Below are 23,101 nucleotides of genomic sequence, written 5' to 3'. Positions count from 1 at the left end.
AGTGCCCCAGTACCAGATGCCCAGTCGGCACTACTTCTCAAAGAAAGGTGTGCCTGCGCTCCACCAGCATGTCGCACACAACATCACCGCTTCTTTGAGAAACTCTGTGTGTGACAGGGTGCATTTCACCACAGACACTTGGACGAGTAGGCATGGACAGGGGCGTTACATGTCGCTGACTGGGCACTGGGTAACTATGGTGACAGCAGGACAAGGGGCTGCTGTCCAAGTCTTGCCGTCCCCACGAGTTGTGCGTCAATCCTCTTTATGTCAAAGTTCCTCCACTGCTTCTGCCTCCTCAACCTCCTCTCGGTCTTCCACCTGCACCCAAAGCCTGTCTGGTCATGCCACAAGCTTTCTAACTGCGCAGAAGGGATCCTGCACACCTCCTTACTATGCTGGCAGTAGGGCTCAACGTCATCAGGCGGTTTTTACTTTGAAATGTCTGGGAAATGTGAGTCACACAGCTGAGGAGTTGTGGTCAGCTCTGGAGAACCAATTTCATGAATTGTTGTCTCCACTGGACCTGAAACCAGGGAAGGCCGTGTGCGACAATGCTGCAAACCTGGGTGCGGCCCTTCGCCGGGGCAATGTCACACACGTGCCTTGTATGGCTCACGTGTTGAACCTGGTTGTCCAGCAATTTTTAGCCCACTATCCCAGACTAGATGGCCTTCTGCAGAGGGCACGGTCGCTGTGTGCTCACTTCCGCCGTTCGCATCCCGCAGCTCAGCGACTTACATCTCTACAGAAGTCGTTGGGCCTGCCACTTCACCGGCTAAAATGCGATGTGCCTACCCGGTGGAATTCAACTCTGCACATGTTGCAGCGACTGTGGCAGCACCGACAAGCCCTGGTGCAATACGTTCTGACGTATATCCTGGGCCAACGAGATCCAGAGGTGGGGAAAATCACGCTGGAGGAGTGGTCTCAGATCAGGGACTTATGCACCCTTCTGCACAGTTTTGAAATGGCGACGAAGATGTTTAGTGCTGACGATGCCATTATCAGCATGACTATTCCGGTGATTTACATGCTGAAGCACATGTTAAACAGAATTCGGAGTCAGGTGGTGGCACAAGAGGAGGTGGAGGAAGTAGAGGAGGAGGAGTTGTATGCGGAAGGGCTAACATCTGCAAGGTCCAGACGGTCGGCAGCACCAAGGCGGCAGGCATGTGAGGGTGGGGGAGATGGTTTTACCAGGGCGCATGGTAGCAGCCAAACTAGTGAGGAAGGTGCAGGAGCCCAGGAAGAAGTGGAGGACGAACTGATGGAAGACTCATCAGATGAGGGAGACCTTGATCACATTTCTGTTGTGCGAGGTTGGGGGGAGAGGACAGAGGAAGGAAGCATGATTGTTACCTCGCCACCAACACAACAGGGACTTGGTGCTCCTGGATGCGCAACACACATGAGTGCCTTCTTGCTGCACTACCTGCAACATGACCCTCGAATTGTGAGAATTAGAAATAATCCTGACTACTGGGTTGCCACACTGTTAGATCCCCGGTAAAAAAGTAAATTTGACGAAATTATTCCTGCCATATAAAGGGATGCACGCATGCAGGAGTATCAGCAGAGACTGTTGCAGAATCTTACATGTGATTTTCCACAAAACACCAGTGGTGCACGTAGTGAATCTCACAGTTCCAACTTGCCAACCGTGGGACCGTCAAGTGTTCAGCACTCAAACCGTAACAGAACCACAGTATCTGCTGGTAACATCAATTTTTCGGAATCATTTCACCACTTTTTTAGCCCATCCTTTGCAAGGCCACAGGAGACAAGAAGTCTGACACATAGTCAACGCCTAGAGACGATGGTACAGGAGTATCTCCAAGTAAACATTGAAGCCATGACTGTGTCACTGGACCCTTTCTCTTTTTGGGCTTCCAATCTGGATAAATGGCCGGAGCTAGCCACTTACGCCTTGGAGATCTTGTCATGCCCCGCAGCCAGCGTTCTGTCTGAACGTGTGTTCAGCGCTGCTGGTGGTGTGCTGACAGATAAGCGCACGCGGCTCTCCACTGATAATGTAGACAGACTCACGTTCATAAAGATGAACAAATCATGGATCCGAAACGACTTTTCTACCCCTGTGTCATCCTGGGGAGAGTAAAAGCTTGATGATTGGTTAAAATCACCCTACCAACCGTTTTAAGCTTTCAAATTACTAATCATGTTTATCTGTATCTTGGCTGGAAAATAATTTGGGCTTTGTAGCAGTGTGCACCACTGATTCTATTAGGCCATCTATAATAAGCTCCACCAGATTTAAAATTACTAATCATGTTTATCTGTATCTTGGCTGGAAAATAATTTGGGCTTTGTAGCAGTGTGCAGCACTGATCCTATTAGGCCATCTATACTAAGCTCCACCAGATTTAAAATTAATAATAATTTTTAGCTGCATCTAGCCCGGAAAATAATTTTGGGGCTCCGAGATGCGCAAGACACATAAGTGCCTTCTTGCTGCACTACCTGCAACATGACCCTCATATTGTCAGAATTCGAAGTAATCATGACTACTGGGTTGCCACACTCTTAGATCCCCCAAACTTTTCGATCAACCTTTTCATTTTAATAAAGACCAAAAAAATGGTCATTTTTGAAATTATAAGCATTAGCAGGTTATTAGAAACTGAAATCAAACAGTTTTCAACTCAAAACTTTATTCTAGGTGATGTTTCATTTTCACATAGGACCCCTTGTTCGAAAGGAGCTTCTGAACTCTCTCGTCCATTGAATTTGTCAGGTTTTGGATGGTTTCTGCTTCAATTGTTTTGCATGAGGACAGAATACCCTCCCAGAGGTGTTGCTTAAATGTGAACTGCCTCCCGCCATCATAGACACTCCTTTTGATGATGCTCCAGAGGTTCTGAATGGGGTAGAGGTCAGGGGAGCATGGGGGTCACACCATAAGTTTGTCCCCTTTTATGCCCATATCAGCCAGAGATGCAGATGTTTTATGTGCAGCATGAGATGGTGCATTATCATGCAAAAAAATGATCTTGCTGTGAAATACACGGTTCTTCTTCTTGAACCATGGCAGGAAGTGCTGTTTGAGAAAATCCACATACATTATGGAGTTCATCTTTAGCGCCTTCAGGGATCCTAAAGAGGCCGACAATCTCTCTCCCCATGATTCCAGCCCAAAACATTACTCCACCTCCTCCTTGTTGGCGCTGTAGCCGTGTTTGCGTGGGGTGTCCATCAACCAGCCATCCTCCACTCCATCCATCTGGACCATCGAGCGCTGCACGGCACTCATCCGTGAACAAAACAGTTTTGAAATCAGTCTTCATGTAATGTTTAGCCCACTGGAGCCGTTTCTGCTTGTGTGAAGTGGATAGAGGAGGTCGACAGGATGGCGTATGCACAGCTGCAAACCTCTGAAGGACCCTGCATCTTGTTGTTCGGGGGACGTTGGAGGCACCAGCAGCTTCAAAAACTTGTCTGCTGCTATGACAAGGCTTTTTTGCCGCTGCTCTTTTAACCTGACGTAATTGCCTGTAGGAAAGAATCCTCAATTTGCCCTTATCAGCACGCACACATGTGTACTGTGAATCAGCTACATACTTCTTGATTGCCAAGACACTTCATCCTGATCATCGCACAATGTTGATTGTAGTCATGCCTTGACCTAAACACTCCACAATTTGTTGCTTCTCAGCAGCCGACACATCCTTTTTCTTTCCCATTTTGGCAGAAAATGTAGGCTGCTTAATAATGTGAGACAGCCTTCTTAAGTAGTCTTGCCTTTCATTGGACACACCTGCCAAACTAATTAGCACAGGTGTCTGCAATTGCTTACAGTGATATAAAGAGCCCTGACACACATCACCATCAATGAGTTTAACTGACAAACAAACAAATTCTTCCCTTATCACTCCTAAACACTTTTTGCATAATAATTTGGAACACAGTGTACATGTGCTTTTCCACAAAACACCAGTGGTTCACGTAGTGAATCTTACAGTTCTAACTTGCCAACCGTGGTCTGTATGGAGTTGTTCAATAAAGGGCCCAAAATTAAGATAACATAGATGGGAGAGGTCTCTATGAATAGGAATTCCTAAGTATTTGATACCCTGTGAGGGCCAGGCAAAGGGAAAGTTGGACTGGATGGAATCCTATATGGATTTGGGGAGGGAGACATCGAGGGCCTCAGACTTCGCTGCATTGATTTTAAAATTTGACCATGTAACAAAGTGATCTATTTCAGCCATAACAGCATGGATGGATATATGTGATTGAGTGATATATACTAGGACATCATCAGCAAATAGAGAGCACTTGTACTCGGTGCCTCCCACCTCAATCCACCTAATATTGGGGTTATGGCGAATTGATGAGAGCAGGTGCTCCGTCACTAGGATGTATAAGAGAGGGGACAGAGGACATCCCTGCCTTGTCCCATTGGTGATTGTGAAAGGTGATGAAAATGTTCTGATGCACCCCCTGGGCCTTGGGACACCCGGAGCCGGACCCTTTTTGGTGGATGCTGGTGGTTGTAGTCTTCGTGGCGGCGACCCGGTTCCGTGGCTCAGGGTGGTCAAACCAGTGGCGGAACTATTTATGTGGTTTTGATGTTTAAATGTCCGACTACACCACCCGTGGATTGCGGTCAGAGTGAACCACCGCTGCAGGGCAGACCGCTGAGGCTGGTGTTGTGGGTGCAGCAGAGCATAGCATAACTCCCCACGGGAGGAGTATAGCCTCAGGGCAGTGTATGCGGAGGATGGGGGTGATGGTGCAGGGCAGCAGCAGTAACGACACGGAGTCAGTGATGCAGTCCAGGGCCTTTACTCACAGTTCTTATTATCCAGACCACATCTGCAGGTAACGGCTGCCCACGTCGTACTGTGCTCACCAGGTGAGGGGCTCAGACAACTCCCAGATAACTTTGGAGCACTTCACAGGACCCCCTTTGTGTGTCCTTTGTCTGGCCTTTCTTACCAACCCTTCTGTCCGGCTGCCTCGGGCCTCCTCTTGGTAAACTTGGCGCCAGTTTCCCTGACCCTATGTGGTGCCTTCCTAGCGGGTGTAGCGAGGGGCTGCGCCACATAAAATGACAGAGCCTCCGGTTTCTAGCTGAGGGTCGTTTCCTGCCTCCACTAGTTTCGGGGACCGGTCTCCCCCTTTGGCCTGACCCCTCCACGCAGTTGGATTCGGGCGTGCGGTGGCGACTCGCCCGTCCGCACCCCTGGGATCCCTTCATTCCTCGTTCCTGGAGCCTTCTCCGCTCCTCTTCCTTCCTTCTCCCTCTTCCAGGCCTGGGCCTCTGTTACTAGGCCCGCCTCCGGAGCAGAGCTCATGCAGAGCCCCTGCTCCCTGCCACTTCTGCTCAGACTTCTCTGCACTGAACTAAGATGGTGCCCACCTTTTATACTCCCTTCTCAATGCACCCAGGAACTGCTTCCTCCCTGCTCCTGCACTACAGGGTTCCCCTTCCTCAGTGTTCCCTCCCCCCACTCCAGCCAGGGACAGGGACTGTCGTGCCCATCTCAGAGGCATATTGGTCGCCCTGCCCCACGGCAATGTGGTGTAATGCATGCAGGTGTCGGGTCCTGATCCACACTCCATCCTTACCTGAGAGTGAGATATCACACCTCTGGGTGAGGTGCAATACCTCTGTAGCAACCGAGCCCTCAGGGTGCTACAGTTCCATTTATCTTCAGCCTAGGTGACGTATTGTGATACAGGGCCGTGATTTTGGCTAAAAAAGGGTCCCCTAGACCCCTACCCCAAGCTTTTTAAGAGAATCATATATGGCGTGCCAGGAGACTCTATGGAATGCTTTCTCAGCATCCAACGAGAGTATCTAATTACAAATTTTTAACTGCATCTAGCCCAGGAAATACTTTGTGCCTAGTAGCAGTGTCTGCTAGTCAGCGGATTATCCCGGCTGTTAAGCAAGCTACACCACCTGTAGTTTGGACACTTAATTTTTTCAAAGGAAATGCTTCGGGACCACGGGATACTCAGTGAAGAGCATCAGGAGGCACCCCAAGGCATAGGGGCTGGGACTGGCAGTAGGATGCCTTGCGGTGGACAGCCGAGCTCGATCCTTATAAAAGCTTTTTAACTGCAGCAGCTTTAGTGGACGCTACTGGAGCTGGAATTACGCGGCTGCTGGCATGAGACTTGCCCTCCAATAGATCCTTGTAAATTTAAAGTGTATTCATTCAAATTAGAGAGACAATTTAAATTAAAAAGCTTAGAGCTGCCTCCACCACAGGGGGGCTCGCTTGACCCACCAGCGGACAGGCACCAGTATTGGGAGAGGGGGGCTGGCCGTCAGGGTTCACCGTGGCTCTGGCACAAACCCGACGACACGGAGGTGGCACGGGCAGGAGCGGACTGAACGTGTCGGCTTCTCACTTTTTGGATTTTAGAAGGGCATGACATGCCTATATTTGTGTCTCCCCCTCCTTTTACTCCTCCACCTCTTTTCTTTTCGCATGACTATATGTACTTGTCACTTTTCCATGTGTTAGTTGTGTCTTCTTAGCAGTTTGTCAGCTTTTGGACACCTTTGAAGGTGTTTTCTATGTGTTTCTATGTGTTTTTGTTTGCCTGCCATTGGTTTTAACGGTGTTCGAAGGTGTTCGACGAACAGTTCGACGAACAGTTCGGCGAACAGTTCGGCGAACACACGGGTGTTCGACGAACCGAACCGAACTCGAACACTACGGGGGTGGCTCAACACTACTCCTCAAGACGTTGTTCCTGGAAGAACGCAGCCTGTGGCTGGAGAAGCTGCCAGACCTGATAGACTTATACAACCATATCCCGGTGAATGCTACAAATTGCACCCCGGCTTACCTGATGCGAGCAAGACCAGGTAAGCTGCCGGTAGACCTGGAGATGGGAGTCCAGACACCCGAAGACACCTCCCCTGACGCGGACTGGGATACGGAACGGCGGCTACAGTACAAGAAGGTACAGGAGAGTGTGGAGAAGAGTCTGGCTCAAGCGAGAGAAAAGCAAGAGAGGCTCTTCAACCAACACACCCCTGCTAGTCTCCTGGAACCTGGTGAGCAGGTCCTGAAGCGGAAGAGAAGGCTTCACAAGCTAGATGACCAGTGGGAGAGCGACCCGTAGACAGTACTGCAGTCCGACCACAACAACCCGAAGGTATGTGTAATTACCAAGGATGGAGGAGAAACCACTAGCACCGTCTCCAGAGACCACCTAAAACGGTGCCCCGAGCAACTGCAGAGTCCAAGTGAAGATCAAGATGACCTTGAGCCCGCAGTGGACAAGGAAGAAATGGTTAGCACCGTCCTCGGGGAGTTTCCCCGGTCCTGGACTCGGATAAACGACGCAATAGTGGTACCCGTCCTACACTTCCTTCAACCAACCCAGCAGGAGCCTACAGGAGAGCAGGAAGAACAAGAGGAACAAGCAGCCCCGGAGGCAGAAGAACCCATGCCAGCAGCCCAGGAGAGTCAACCCTCTGCTAACAGTGAGCCTGCCATGCCTGTTGTAAACCAAAGGACCCGCAGACATCTGTCTGCACTGCCTGTAAACCCAGCTAGTAGCTGTACCCTAAATGCTAGTGGGGAAAGCCAGGTTAGACCATCACCAGACAGTGGGTTACGCAGGTCAACCCGGAGCACTAGGGGTCAAATACCTGCTCGCTGGAGGATCTGAATGCAAAGTATATAGTTAATGTTTTATGTTTGTTACCTGGTTATTAATAATGTTTTTCCAGTTTTTCCTAGTTCAATGGACTGACAGGTCATGGACACTGAATGGCCGGAACTGTCTTGTAGATAGTTGCACTTGGTGCCCTCTTGCGAAGATGGCTACAGAAGAAAAACCTGTCCGGCGTGGCCCTCTTGTGGTCCAAAGTAGGTAGCTCAGCCTTGTCGCCAAGCCCAAGGCCAGGAACTTGGGGTTTATGGAGACAGGTCCCCCACCTTTCAAGACTTCACCTAGTTGGGTGACATGAATTCCCGGTTGCGGAAGCGCCGCGACCTTAAGGACAAAATGTACTTGTATATATGTTATGTTATCATTTATACACAGTATTTTTGTTTCCTGTTTAGTCCGGAGTACTAAATTTTACTAGGGGGGAATGTGTCACCCCAGGCCTGGATGCCACAAACAATAATCTGTGTCTGAGAGCAGGAGGGAGGTTCCCTGGTTAGGGACAATTAGCATGCAGCACCTCCTGTCCCAGGCCAGTAGGGGGAGCTGGCTGCCCTATAAAAGCTGGAACTGGGGCAGGGTTAGAGAGACCAGAACCCACTTCTGAAGTGTCCAGAAGGGTTCTCAGAGAAGAGGGACAGGTCAGCAGCAGCTGAGGAGTCCGTGAGGCAGAGGAGAGACTGCGAGCCAGGGACAGAGGTGACAAGAGCCGGTCCTGGCTGAGAGAATCACACAACCGGACATTGGGGTCCGAGGCTGTCAGGGTTATAAGCCCAGCAGCAGAGAACCAACCCGCGAGGGATTTCAGGTCCCTTGGCCTAAGAAGCCTGGAGGCTCCACCACACAGAGGGACCAGTACAGCGAGGAGAAAGCAAAAGGTACCCAAGGCCAGAGTCGCAAGCCATACAGGCGAGAAGTACACGGCAAGCTCAGGGACATGGGCTATTACACCACGAAGAGGGTGTTATCCTACCTCTGTGCTGCACATCAACACCAACCCCAGTGGCCTGTCCTGCAGCGGTGGTTATCCCTGACCGCAATCCATGGGTGGCGTAGTCGGACATTTAAAGCACTGATTGATAGACTGCCACAATTTGGTCTGACCACCCTGAGCCACGGGATCGGGTTGCCACTACTACCCCCAGCATCGTATAGAAGCCGGTTCCGGGTACCACACGGCCCAGGGGGCGAGACACCATGACTACCTGTCTGCCTACCTGGTGGCCCCTGCCCGTCACTTGCCGTGACCACCTGACAGCCTACCTTAGAGGCTCCCGTCTGTCACTTGCCATGACCACCTGTCTGCCTACCTGGAGGCTCTTTCCCGTCACTTGCCATGACCACCTGACAGCCTACCTAGAGGCTCCAGCCTGTCACTTGCCGAGACCACCTGTCAGCCTACCTGGAGGCTCCTTCCCGTCACTTGCCGTGACCACCTGACAGCCTACCTAGAGGCTCCCGCCTGTCGCCTGCTGTCTCTGCCAGTTCATCTACCCGGATCACTCGTCAGCCTGCCTGCTGTGCCCATCTGCAGTATCGGTCAGTCCCAGCCATCTGACCCGTGGGAGTCACCTGCTCTCTAACAAGGTCGTCCCCACAGTAGCACCTGGTCCCTCTGCTCGGTCCCTCCCTGGTCACGGAGTCGATAGCCGCCGTACGACCTAGGTCGGTCCGAGTTGATACTTAGTTACGCCCCTCTGGGTCCCTCCTTGCACCGCAGCACAGAGGTTCCACCACCCGGATCTGTAACAATCTCCATGAGAAAGTCGGAAAAATCTTCAGTCTTTTGTTGTTATAAACAATATTTAGTTTATCTCTAAATGTCCTAATTACTGCATTATGATCTGTAGAAGTGAAGCATGTTCTAATCACAGACTTTGGCTATCCCTCTGTAAGCCAGCGCTCCAAAAGCATCCAGTGAGCTCTCTCTATGCAGAACCATACCAAAAAGATAATCTTTTCTAAAGTCTCCCAAACCAGTTTTTTTAAAAAAAAGACTTCAAAATTGTTCCCCTCACAAACTTCTGGAAACCCAAAGTGCTTTACATTATACTTCCTAATACTGTTTCCCCTGCGTGGCAGATATCTCCCCTCGTGCGTGCATAAAGAGAGGCATGTCAGTGATTGGCAGCAGGCGGGGAGACACCGCCGGGGATCCTCCTGTCTGAGTAGTCTCATGTGCAGCTCGGTTCCTGGTGGCTTTTAAAGTATGTTTTTTTCTGAAATGCCACATTATCTCAGAATGACCCATACCTGGCTGAAATCATGCATCCATTGTTGGATACATGATGCCCGTAGTTTTGGCAGCATGTATCAGCTGTCAGGTTCCTGTAATGTCCCAAATAGGCAACATCAAGAAGGGGCTAAATTACCTTTGCCACAAATGTTAAGTTATCTTACCGGCAGCATTATGCTGATGGTAGGTGATTAGTTCTGGAATTGAAGAATAGAGATGTTTTTCTGCCAAGTAATACTGGTTTGAAGGCGTCTCACATACAACATAATGACGGATAATTCCTTCCCTACATAGCACAAATAAATAAAAAATATTATTTAATAAATGAGAGAAATCTAAATCAAATCAGTGTTTGGTATGACCGCCCTTTACCTTTATCAATTCTTCTAGGTACTTGTCACTTACAAAGTTTTTGAAGGAACTCTGAAGGGATGATGTTCCAAATATCTTGGAGAATCAACCGCAGATCTTCTGCGGATATCATTTGTGCAAATCCTTCTGTCACTTCATGTGATCCCAGACGGGATGGTGTGAGATCAGGGCTCCGTTGCCGGATCATCACTTCCAGGACTCCTCGTTCTTCTTTACGCTCAGGATAGTCATTATTGACATTGGCTGGATGTTTGGGGTTGTTGTCCAACTGCAGAATAAATTTGGAGCCTGTCGTCTCCTGGATGGTATTATATGATGGATAAGTATATGCCTGGATTTCCCAGCATTGAGGACACCAATAAATGGGCAACATTGAGAACTGTAGATGTAGTAGTCGGCCATGGAAACTTAGTGCAGCAGATGGAAGACACATCATGCTTAGTTCTCAAGTGTACCCAGAAGAATTGATGCTGTTTTGAGAAAGGTTGATGACACCAAGTATTGATTTGAGTTAGATTTCTCTTTTGTCCATTGACTTTGCAGTAAATAAATAATTAACACTTCTGTTTTTGAAAGCATTCAAATATATATCATTATACTGAGAGACAAAGAAGGTATATTATACTATATACTGTAGAGTATATAATATACTGTATAGTATATGCTATACTTAGAAAATCAATAATTGAGGTTTTGCTGTGTCTTTAATTTCTTTTACTCACCCAGATGACTTTGCATACACAGATACTGTATATTTTCCAGCTTTGCTAGAATCTCTAACAATAAATCCACCCTCTTTGTCCTGTAAAACATTTGTTTTACATATTATTGCAAGAAGAACATTTTAAAAATGTCATTTTGAGCAGTTTTTACAACTTTTTTTCTTTTTAAAGAAGCCCTCCTCCCATTAAAGTTTTTATTCTCTTAATATATTGCAATCATCATATTATACAGCACTGTGTACTTACAATTGCACATTTTGCCCTTCTTCCCAGTTAATTCTTCTCTTTTACATTAGGTCATGACTTCACGCAATTAAAAACAGATTAGTTGAATCCTTCTAAGCTTTATGTAGAAACAGGGGATACATTTTTCCAGCATGAGTCATGAGTCATTGTAAAAGTCCTTGGCAGGGGGAGGAGGGGGCAGGTGGGTCAGGAGTTGAAGAGGGCAATGACTCATGCAGGGAAAATAGACCTCCTGTTCCTACATAGAGCAGAGAAAAGAGAAGAAATAACTGGATAGAAAGGCAAAATGAGCAATTGTAAGTACACTGTGCTATATAATATGATGATTGCAAAATATTAAGAGGATAAAAAGTTTGATGGGAGGAGGAGGGCTTCTGTAAGTTATAAGGCTTATTTCCTTGCCCTTAGTACTATTCTTACTAACCACCGTCTTCTTCTGTTCCCGGCACCGCTCCGGTCGTCTTCTGCAGGCTGTGACCTGCTGGATCTCTCCATGATTTGCTGTTCGAATCGGAAGTCACAATTCAGTGTAAGCCTATGTGAACCAGAACGGGACTCTCATAGACTTACCCTGAGAGCCTGTGACCGTTACCTCTGACGTCCGGTCAGTCAGGAGCTGCGGTCACAAGATGGTGGGGTGGGACTGGCATGGAACCAGAAGAGCTGAAGATGGAGGCTGGTAAGTGTAATACTAGGAGCAGGGAACTTACATTAGTGGCACCACTGTAGCCCTGAAATAAAAAGAAACGCTGGTGATGGAGTGGTGCTTTAGGCTCAGTGGTCAGTGTGGAAATTGTAATATTTTAGGGCTACTTTTAATTTATACTGTATATTAACATGGAGAAAAAAACATCACCAAACATTCAAAACCAAATATGATCCATATAAATGACGCGCCCCCTGAGCCAGTGTTGTTTGGGGGATACCCGGAGCCGGATCAGATGGGGGTTGTAGTCTCCGAGTGGCGGTGACCCGGTCCGTGCCCAGGGTGTCAAGCTCAGTGTGTGGCAGTCCTACAGATGTTGCTGGATGTTCTTTTAGTGTCGACTACGCCACCCGTTGAATTGCGGTCAATACGGCCGCCGCTGCAGCAGGGTCCGCTGAGGCTGGTGATGTGTGTGCAGCTCAGGTAGTATAACCCCCAACGGGAGGGGTATAGCCTCAGGGGGTCAGGTGTAGAGGATGGTGGTTGTGGAGGTGCAGTGAGGATGGTAATGAGACTCAGAGTCGGGCTGTGCAGTTCAGGGTCTTTACTTACTGCTGTTATGCTGGTCACTCCGGCCTTGAGTGACCGCCCGAGCCGTGCTGCGTCCACCAGGTCCTGGACTCGGCCAACTCCCAAGTAATTCTGGAGCGTGATCCTGAGCTCCCTTTCTGACGTTCCTTCTCTCTGGCCTTCCCCACCAGGGATCCACCTAAGTCCGGCTCCCTCGGGCCTCTTGTTGGTAAACCCTTGTCTCTGGGTCCCCTGACCCTATTCTTGGTTTGCCTTCCGGGTGGATTTAGTGGGTGGTCGTGGCAGATCCTGCCCACGACCTCCGGTCTCTGGCTAAGGATTAGGGCCCTCCACCAGCTTGGGATCCGGTACCCTTGTGCCAACTCTTCACCCACTGATCTAATCTTGGGTTCTTGGAGTTCTCTCTTCTCCCCCTCTGGGTCCTTCTTTCTCCTCTCTCTCTCTGGGCCTTGGAGCTGCTCTTCTCCTCTGCTCTCTTCCTCTGACTCACTCTACAAAAGACTGACAGACTGACTGACTGACTGACTGACTGACCCTGATCTAACATGGTTCCCACCTTATATACTCCCTCTATGTGTGAGCTCAGGTGACCAGCACCCAATGAGCTCCTAGCATTACCCAGACTGCTCCCCCTATCTGCCCCTACACTACTGGGATGTTCCACCCCCCTCCCACTCCAGCCAGGGACAGACACTGTCGTACCTGCACATTTCTCTAGTGGGAGTACCATTGGTCTGTCCCTCGGAAATGGGATGTGTGTAGTGCATGCAGCCTACTGAGCTCAGTTCCACACTCCATCCTTACCCGGGAGTGGAATACCACACCTCTGGCTTGAGGTGTAATACCCCTGTAGCAGCCGAATCCTCAGGGTGCTACATAAAGACTGGCTGTTAACGACATTATCTAACGATACTCATCCCCTTAATCTGGAGTACTATTTACAAAAGTTTGCAAGATTCATGGTTGATATCTCTTACCTGTGCTCTTAGTAATTGCTCTGCTTGGCTTCTGGTCATATTTTTGGAATACCATCTGTAGAGCAAAAAAAGAGACACATCTGTAGTGAATCTAAACCACATGCATCTCCATGAATTATTCATCTGGGATTGTTCAGTGAGAAAATGAGAATTGTGTAAGATCTGCTGCAACTAGTCCAGAATGACCACAAGCCTATGCAACCTCTAAGAAGAAATGGGATTGTGATCAGTGCTGCCGGCAACACCGCAAACCCTTCAGCCTAGAGATACTAAACGTACCTCTTGCATTTGATCTAAGGAACACACCTTTAAGGGTATTGTTTACGCTGGCATAAAAATGATTGTTGTTGGCGGTACATAGATGATGTGCTACCGACAACATGCATGCCGTATGGCGATAGAAAGATAGTATCAAATGATCCCTCTGTCCCCATCAGTCTGCGTTAGCCAGTAAACTTGTACATAGGCAATCATCACTCATAAATGGACTTAAAATGGCCAGTATAAATGACTCTTTACCTGATTTTTTAGGATTATCTTATTCAATATGGTAAGACAACAGCAGCTTGAGAGTGAGTGAACAGTACACACTGTGCGTCTGGCTGCACGACCAGGAACCAAATGGCAAAACCCCTGGTTGTTTTTATACTGAAATGCAGAGGTATTTTTTGGCTGTGTGGTGTAGATAGATGACGTAAAAAAAAGCTATATATGCGGTCACCTTTACAGGTATTACATAAGGAGGTGAGTACAGAAATAGGCATTTATCTGTAATAAATGTGTTGATGAAAGATGCTGCATGTTTCTTCTTTATCCATAATTTATCATACTTACTCATATATTTCCATTGGATCCTGAGCTTCGGTAACATAATTGCCAGGGATGTAACCCTCCTGTCTGGACAAAACTTAATAGATTACTATTAAAGCATAAAGGAAATAAAGCATATACTGAACCTCAGAACTGTGAAAAATGAGAAAGAGGAATACATACAGCATTGCGTAGCACAACATGGCAGGTTTTATATATCGTCACAGTACATTGCCCCACACACAGTATAGGACCCCCACAGCCACCTCCCACATAGTCTGATGCAAGTACCAATCCCTCTCCAAAGTATGATGCCTCCACCGTATACGCACACGCTGCTACATCAACACATAAATACACACACAGCTCTGCTGCATCAACACACAAATACACACACAGCTCTGCTACTACAACACACACCCCCATTATATACTGTATACATACACACACACACTATATACATGCACACATTAAATGTTGTATAAATACACACAGCTCTGCTACAACACACACATCCACTATATACTGTATACATACAGTACAGACCAAAAGTTTGGACACACCTTCTCACTTAAAGATTTTTCTGTATTTTCATGAATATGAAAATTTTACATCCACACTGAAGGCATCAAAACTATGAATTAACACATGTGGAATTATATACTTAACAAAAAAGTGTGAAACAACTGTAAATATGTCTTATATTCTAGGTTCTTCAAAGTAGCCACCTTTTGCTTTGATGACTGCTTTGCACACTCTTGGCATTCTCTTGATGAGCTTCAAGAGGTAGCCACCGGAAATGGTCTTCCAACAATCTTGGAGGAGTTCCTAGAGATGCTTAGCACTTGTTGGCCCTTTTGCCTTCACTCTGCACTCCAGCTCAACCCCAAACCATCTCGATTGGGTTCAGGTCTGGTGACTGTGGAGGCCAGGTCATCTGGCGTAGCCCCCCATCACTCTCCTTCTTGGTCAAATAGCCCTTACACAGCCTGGAGGTGTGTTTGGGGTCATTGTCCTGTTGAAAAATAAATGATGGTCCAACTAAACGCAAACCGGATGGAATAGCATGCCGCTGCAAGATGCTGTGGTAGCCATGCTGGTTCAGTATGCCTTCAATTTTGAATAAATCCCCAACAGTGTCACCAGCAAAGTACCCCCACACCATCACACCTCCTCCTCCATGCTTCACGGTGGGAACCAGGCATGTAGAGTCCATCCGTTCACCTTTTTTGCGTCGCACAAAGACACGGTGGTTGGAACCAAAGATCTCAAATTTGGACTCATCAGACCAAAGCACAGATTTCCACTGGTCTAATGTCCATTCCTTGTGTTCTTTAGCCCAAACAAGTCTCTTCTGCTTGTTGCTGTCCTTAGCAGTGGTTTCCTAACAGCTATTTTACCATGAAGGCCTGCTGCACAAAGTCTCCTCTTAACAGTTGTTGTAGAGATGAGTCTGCTGCTAGAACTCTGTGTGGCATTGACCTGGTCTCTAATCTGAGCTGCTGTTAACCTGCGATTTCTGAGGCTGGTGACTCGGATAAACTTATCCTCATAAGCAGAGGTGACTCTTGGTCTTCCTTTCCTGGGGCGGTCCTCATGTGAGCCAGTTTCTTTGTAGCACTTGATGGTTTTTGCAACTGCACTTGGGGACACTTTCAAAGTTTTCCCAATTTTTCGGACTGACTGACCTTCATCTCTTAAAGTAATGATGTCCACTCATTTTTCTTTACTTAGCTGCTTTTTTCTTGCCATAATACGAATTCTAACAGTCTATTCAGTAGGACTATCAGCTGTTTATCCACCTGACTTCTGCACAACACAACTGATGGTCCCAACCCCATTTATAAGGCAAGAAATCCCACTTATTAAACATGACAGGGCACACCTGTGAAGTGAAAACCATTTCCAGTGACTACCTCTTGAAGTTCATCAAGAGAATGCCAAGAGTGTGCAAAGCAGTCATCAAAGCAAAAGGTGGCTACTTTGAAGAACCTAGGATATAAGACATATTTTCAGTTGTTTCACACTTTTTTGTTAAGTATATAATTCCACATGTGATAATTCATAGTTTTGATGCCTTCAGTGTGAATGTACAATTTTTATAGTCATGAAAATACAGAAAAATCTTTAAATGAGAAGGTGTGTCCAAACTTTTGGTCTGTACTGTATGTACTCTGCATACTATATACATACACACACTATATACTGTATACATACACACACTATATACTGTACACAAAAACACTTTTTTTATGCATATATGCACTCACTATATACTGTATACATACACACACTATATACATACACACACTATATACATGCACACACTATATGCTGTATAAATACACAGCTCTGCTACAGCACACACATCCACTTTATACTGTATACAAATTTTATACTGTAAACATGCGCAGACACACTATATACTGTATATATATGTACTGTACATACTGTATACATACACACACTATATACTGTACACAAAAAACACTATTTTCTGTATATATTCACTCACTATATAATGTATACTTACACGTACTATATACTGTATAAATACACACACTACATACTGTACACATACACACAATATACTGTATATATACACACAGCTCTGCTACAACACCCACACCCACTATATATTATATACAAATTATGTGCTGTACACATACACACACTATACAGTATTCTGTATACATACACACTATGTACTGTATACAAATACACACACTATATACTGTATACATACTGTAAGGCAGTGAGGGGAATTATATGCGAGGGACGGTATGTATGTGGTTGCAGTGCAAGATAAAAGTAAGTTTTGACTTGGTCAAACTATTTGACCAAGTCGGATTTAAGAAAATCCAGCATGGGCTTTTATTTTTGGAGTGAACTACAGGATTGTAGTTGGGCAGTCCACTTCCTCCAGCCCGTGTTTTGCATGTGGCTCATGTCCACAGTTTTCATTTAAAAACCTGCAGCAAAGGTTTGGTTGTGTCAGTCTTTGGTTTGCAAGTTGCAGAGCAGGAGGCTCTGTGCTATACAGGCCCGTGTGACCTGAACACAGAGCCCAAGAAGGCAAAGCTTCTGACGCACCTCAGAGGGATACAGCAGCGTAGTCGCCTACGGCAACGGGTTTGGAAACAGACTGTTCTTTGACGACCCGGCTACGAACCGGAGGATACCATTTGCCTTTAATTTGTGAGGTTTGTAAAAATAAAGACGTTTAAGTTGAACTTTACTTGGGTCACTGCCTCACCCTATATACTACACATGCAGTTTATACTATATACATACACGCAGTATATACTATATGCATACATACCTTCCAACTTTTACAGAAGAGAACGAGGGACTAACATATTGATAAGGTTATGTTTACAAGTAGCGTGAATGCTACTGCACCAAACTACACATTAATAATCTACTCTGGTTATTGCATTTTTGCTGCATTTTTATGTGTTTTCCCCCTTATTTGATGTGTTTTGGTGCAGATTTGAAGCAGCATTTTTAATATTTTTTGATAGTACAGAAAAACTTTGATTCTGCACTGAGAAAAGTAACTTTGCTTTTTATATGCATTTTTTACATGTGTTTTTTCAGGCTCTGCACAGAAGCCTTTAGAGAAAAAAAAGCAACCAAACCGCACAGTTCAAATGTGTCTTTGATGTCCATGATGATGATGTTTGCTTGCACGGTTAAACGCAGCAGATTTTCTGCACAAAATATGCAACATTTACGCTACGTGAGAATACAGCCTAACTGTCCAAAGAAAGTGGATGTGATTTCATGAAAACTGTGCCCACTGTGTGTCTAAAGATACAGCTGATCTGCGCAGTTTTGGTTCTTTTTTCTTTATAGACTTCTAGGTAGAGGCTGAAAAAAATGCATGTAAAAAAAAAACAAAGTTATGTTTTTAAGTACAGAATCAAAGCTTTCTGTGCAATAAAAAGCTGCTTCAAATCCACACCAAAGATGCATCTAATAAAAGAGATAAATCATAAAAAAGCAGCAAAAACACAATAATCAGAGAAAATTATTATTGTATACAGTAGTTTAATTCGGACACCTGCTGAAAACGTGTAGATAAAAAGTAGCATTTATGTTATGTGCGATCACAGCCTCAGCTTTAAATTTTTATTACATTTTTATGGGTTTAATGGAGAAAAAAATTCAATCACTGCATTTTTTTTTTTACATCATCTGCCGATCAGTGTAAATAATCTACTCAATGTATTGTACGGGTTGTTACAATTACAGGGATGCCAAATATGTCTGCGTTCTTTGCTGATTTGTATTTTATTTCTTCTTCTTAGTCCACATGCATACATTGAGCATTTGTTGAGTTTTTTACATCAGTATTTGTAAGCCAAAACCAGAAGTGGAACAGTCAGAGGAAAAGTTAAATAGAAACTCGTCACCACTTCTGTATTTATCACCCACTCCTGGTTTTACAAATGACAAACTCACAAATACTGAGGGAAAATACTCACCAAATACTCAACGTGTGCATGTGGCCTAAAAGTGCACTAAAAATGTCATTATTGTCATTTTTAACAATTATTTTATAGTAATTTTATAGGAAGAAAACAAATCTGACTTTTTTACCCCTATAATACAGCTACATATACAGTTGTGCTCAAAAGTTTACACACCCCGGCAGAATTTTTGCTTTCTTGGCCTGGTTTCAGAGAATATGATTGATAACAAAACAACTTTTTCTCCACTCATGGTTGTTGGTTGGGTGAAGCCATTTATTGTCAAACTACTGTGTTTTCTCTTTTTAAATATTAATGACAACCAAAAACATCCAAATGACCCCGATCAATGGTTCACATACTCTGGTGGTTTTGGCCTGATAACATGCACAGAATTTGACACAAATGGGTTTGAATGGCTACTAAAGGTAACATCCTCACCTGTGACCTGTTTGCTTGTAATCAGTGGGTGTGCATAAAAGCTGAGTGAGTTTTTGGGATCCAGACAGACTCATGCATCTTTCATCCAGCCACTGATGTTTCTGGATTGTGAGTCATGGGGAAAGCAAAAGAATTGTCAATGGATTTACGGGAAAAGGTAGTTGAACTGTACAACACAGAAAACGGATACCAAAAAATATCCAGGGAATTGATAATGCCAGTCAGCAGCGTTCAAACTGTGATAAACAAATGGAAAATCAGGGGCTCTGTAAAAACCAAACCACGGTCAGGTAGACCAACAAAAATTTCGGCCACAACTGCCAGGATAATTGTTCAGGATGCAAAGAAAAACCCATAAATAACATCAGCTGAAATTTAGAACTCTTTGAAAACTAGCGGTGTGGCTGTTTCAAGATGTACAATAAGGAGGCACTTGAAGAAAAATGGGCTGCATGGTCGAGTCGCCGGAAGAAAGCCATTACTGCGCAAATGCCACAGAGTATCTCACCTACAATACGCCAAACAGCACAGAGACAAGCCTCAAAGCTTCTGGAACAAGGTAATTTGGAATGATGAGACCTAAACTGAACTTTTTGGCCACAACCATAAACGTTACATTTGGAGAGAGGTCAACAAGGCCTATGATGAAAGGATGGATCGCTGATGTTTTGGGGATGTGTGAGCTACAAAGGCATAGGGAACTTTGTAAAAGTTGAAGGAAAGATGAATGCAGCACGTTATCAGCAAATACTGGAGGCAAATTTACACTCATCAGCCCAGAAGCTGAAGTACTTGGATGTTCCAACATGACAACGATCCAAAACACAAAGCCAAGTCGACCTGTCATTGGCTACAGCAGAACAAAGTGAAGGTTCTGGAGAAGCCATCTCAGTCTCCTGACGTCAATATCATTGAGCCACTCTGAGAAAATCTCAAGTGCGCAGTTCATGCTAGACAGCCCAGGAATTTACAGGAACTGGAGGCTTTTTGCCAAGAAGAATGGGCAGCTTTACCATCTGAGAAATTAAAGAACCTCATCCACAACTACCACAAAAGACGTCAAGCTGTCATTGATATTAGAGGGGGAATACACGGTATTAACTGGGGTATGTGAACTTTTTATCAGGGTCATTTGGATGTTTTTGGCTGTCACTAAGATTTAAATAGAGAAAACACAGTAGTTTGACAATAAATGGCTTCACCCAACCAATAACCATGAGTGGAGAAAAAGTTCTTTTATTATCATTCATATTCTCTGGAACAAGGCCAAGCAAGGAAAAATTCTGCCGGGGTGTGTAAAATTTTGAGCACAACTGTAAATGCAATGGTAGACAGAGATGTAGTTCTATGCACCAGTACTATGTACCTGTACAGAAGAAGGATACATTACATATTCAAGCACAGGAAATGTTCCTATACTTAGCAGTGCAGCCTGTGGCTCATAGCCATTGCTGCTGCCTCCAATAGCACTCATACGTATAATAGTGAATAGGACTGTTCACTCATCTGGGATTTTTTCACAGACTGAGTAGTCCATGCAAAATCACGGTGACATGTAATAATAGAACACTCAGTAAGCATAGACTGTCATTGTTCTCGGCGAGTCCAGTTTACACTGAATGATACACCACTGAGAACGATTTAGCTTGTTCATTGGATAATTGGCAGTCTGTTTACACTTCAAGATAATCGATTCAATGAGGGTTTATAAGAACGCTTGTTCACGATTATCCTTTCAGTGTAAATGCAGCTTGTGAATTATCACTGCTGCAAAGGATAAGTTCATCAGTTACCAGCCTCAGAAACCGCAAATTGACAGCACCTCAGATAACTGCCCTCAAAAATGATGCACTAACATCAAGAAGCATCTCAACAACAACTGTCCAGAGGAGATTGCGAGAAGCAGGCTTTTATGGTTAAATTACTGCAATGGAGGTACTACTGAGAACCACAAACAAGAAGAGACTTGTTTGGGCCAGCAACATTAGGACTGGAAATTAGATCAGTGGAAATCTGTACGGTAAGGATGAGTCAAAATTTTAGTTTTTGTGTACCAACTGCCATGTCTTTGTGAGACGCGGAAAAGGTGAGCGGATGGTTTTTACATGTGAGGTGCCCACTGTGAAGTATGGAGAGAAGGTCTGATGGTGAGGGGTTGCTTTGCTAGTGATTTATTCCAAATTCAAGGCATACTTACCTAGCATGGCTACCACATCATTCTGGAACAACATGCTATTCTATCTGGTTTGTACTAAGTGGATCCATCATTTATGTTGCAACAAGACCATGACCCAAAACACCGCCAGGCTATGTAAGGACTATGTGACTATTAATGAGAGGGATGGAGGCTGCATCAGATGACAAAGCCTCCACAATCACTCAACTTTAACCCAATTGAGATGGTTTGGGATGAGTTGGAGTGAAGGCAAAGCAGCCAACACGTGCTCAGAACCTCTGGGAACTTTTTCAAGACTGTTGGAAAGCCATTCAAGGTGATGACCTGAAGAAGCTTCTTGAGGAAATGTCAAGGGTGTGCAAAGCTGTCATCAGAGGGAAGGTGGGTACTTTGAGTAATCTAAGTGTGTCACCCTGGCCTGGATGCCACAAGTGTAATTGACGCGCCCCCTGGGCCATATTCTTTAGGGGAATACCCGGAGCCGGATCAGATGGGGGTTGTAGTCTTCCGAGTGGCTGTGACCCGGTCCGTGCCCAGGGTGTCAAGCTCAGAGTATGTGGCAGTCCTACAGATGTTATAAAGTTCTTTATGTCGACTACGCCACCCGTTGTATTGCGGTCACTACGGCCGCCGCTGCAGCAAGGTCCGCTGAGGCTGATGGTGTTGGTGCAGCTTTTGATAGTATAACCCCCAACGGGTGGGGTATAGCCTCAGGGGGTCAGGTGCAGAGGATGGGGGTTGTGGTGGTGCAGCATAGATGGTAATTAAAGACAGAGTCGGGTTGTGCAGTTTAGGGTATTTACTTACTGCTGATGTTCCGGTCACTCCAGCTTCAAGTGACCACCCGAGCCGTGCTGCGTCCACCAGGTCCTGGATTCAGCCAACCCCCAAGCAAGTCCGGAGCGTGACCCTGAGCCCTCCTTCCTGTCCTGTCTTCTGGCCGTCCCCACCAGGGATCCACCTAGGTCCAGCTCCCTCGGGCCTTCTGTTGGGAAACCCTTGGCCTTAGGTTCCCTGACCCTACACGTGGTTTGCCTTCAGGGTGGATGTGGTGGGTGGCCGTGGCAGATCCTGCCCACGGCCTCCGGTCTCTGGCTGAGGTGTGCTTGAGCCCCCACCAGTTTGGGATCCGGTACCCTTTTGCCAACTCTTCACCCTAGGTTCGTATATGGGTTCTCAGAGTTCCTGCTTGTTTTCTCTGGGTCCTTCTGACTCTCCTCTCTCACTCTCTCTGGGCCTGGGGCTGCTCTGCTCCTCTTCCTCTGACTCCTCTGCAAAGACTGACTGACTGACCCTGATCTTTGATGGTGCCCACCTTAAATACTCCCTCTATGTGTGAGCTCAGGTGACCAGCACCCAATGAGCTCCTAGCTTTACCCAGGCTGCTCCCCCTATCTGCCCCTACACTACTTGGGATGTACCACCCCCCTCCCACTCCAGCCAGGAACAGACTCGGTCGTACCTGCACATTTCTAAGTGGGAGTACCGTTGGTCTGTTCCTCGGAAATGGGATGTGTGTAGTGCATGCAGCTTTCTGGACTCAGTCCCACACTCCATCCTTACCCGGGAGTGGAATATCACACCTCTGGGTTGAGGTGCAATACCCCTGTAGCAGCCGAATCCTCAGGGTGCTACATTCCCCCCCTGGTAAATCACAGCACGTCCTCGGGCTGTAAGATATAAAACATCCACAAACATACATTTTTTTTTCATATAAACAACATAATAACAACATATAAAATATCATATA

At 46.0% G+C, this 23,101-nt stretch overlaps 1 protein-coding gene across 1 annotated transcript in view; it reads right to left on the bottom strand.

The window, feature by feature from the left end:
- The window catches only part of BTK (Bruton tyrosine kinase), a 303,555-nt gene that overhangs the window by 69,609 nt on the left and 210,845 nt on the right, over positions 1 to 23,101 (bottom strand). Inside the window, exons 9-12 of the mRNA XM_073639658.1 lie at positions 14,284 to 14,346; positions 13,450 to 13,504; positions 10,990 to 11,069; positions 10,060 to 10,181 (exon numbers count right to left, since the gene is read on the bottom strand). Coding sequence (XP_073495759.1) covers positions 10,060 to 10,181; positions 10,990 to 11,069; positions 13,450 to 13,504; positions 14,284 to 14,346 — 320 coding nt within the window. The remainder of the gene's footprint in view (positions 1 to 10,059; positions 10,182 to 10,989; positions 11,070 to 13,449; positions 13,505 to 14,283; positions 14,347 to 23,101) is intronic.

This window comes from Phyllobates terribilis, unplaced genomic scaffold (genome assembly GCF_046119375.1).
Source record: "Phyllobates terribilis strain yellow unplaced genomic scaffold, ASM4611937v1 Scaffold_7__3_contigs__length_470593459, whole genome shotgun sequence".
In the NCBI taxonomy this organism is placed as follows: Eukaryota; Metazoa; Chordata; class Amphibia; order Anura; family Dendrobatidae; genus Phyllobates; species Phyllobates terribilis.
This window is presented reverse-complemented; position numbering and strand designations above follow the sequence as displayed.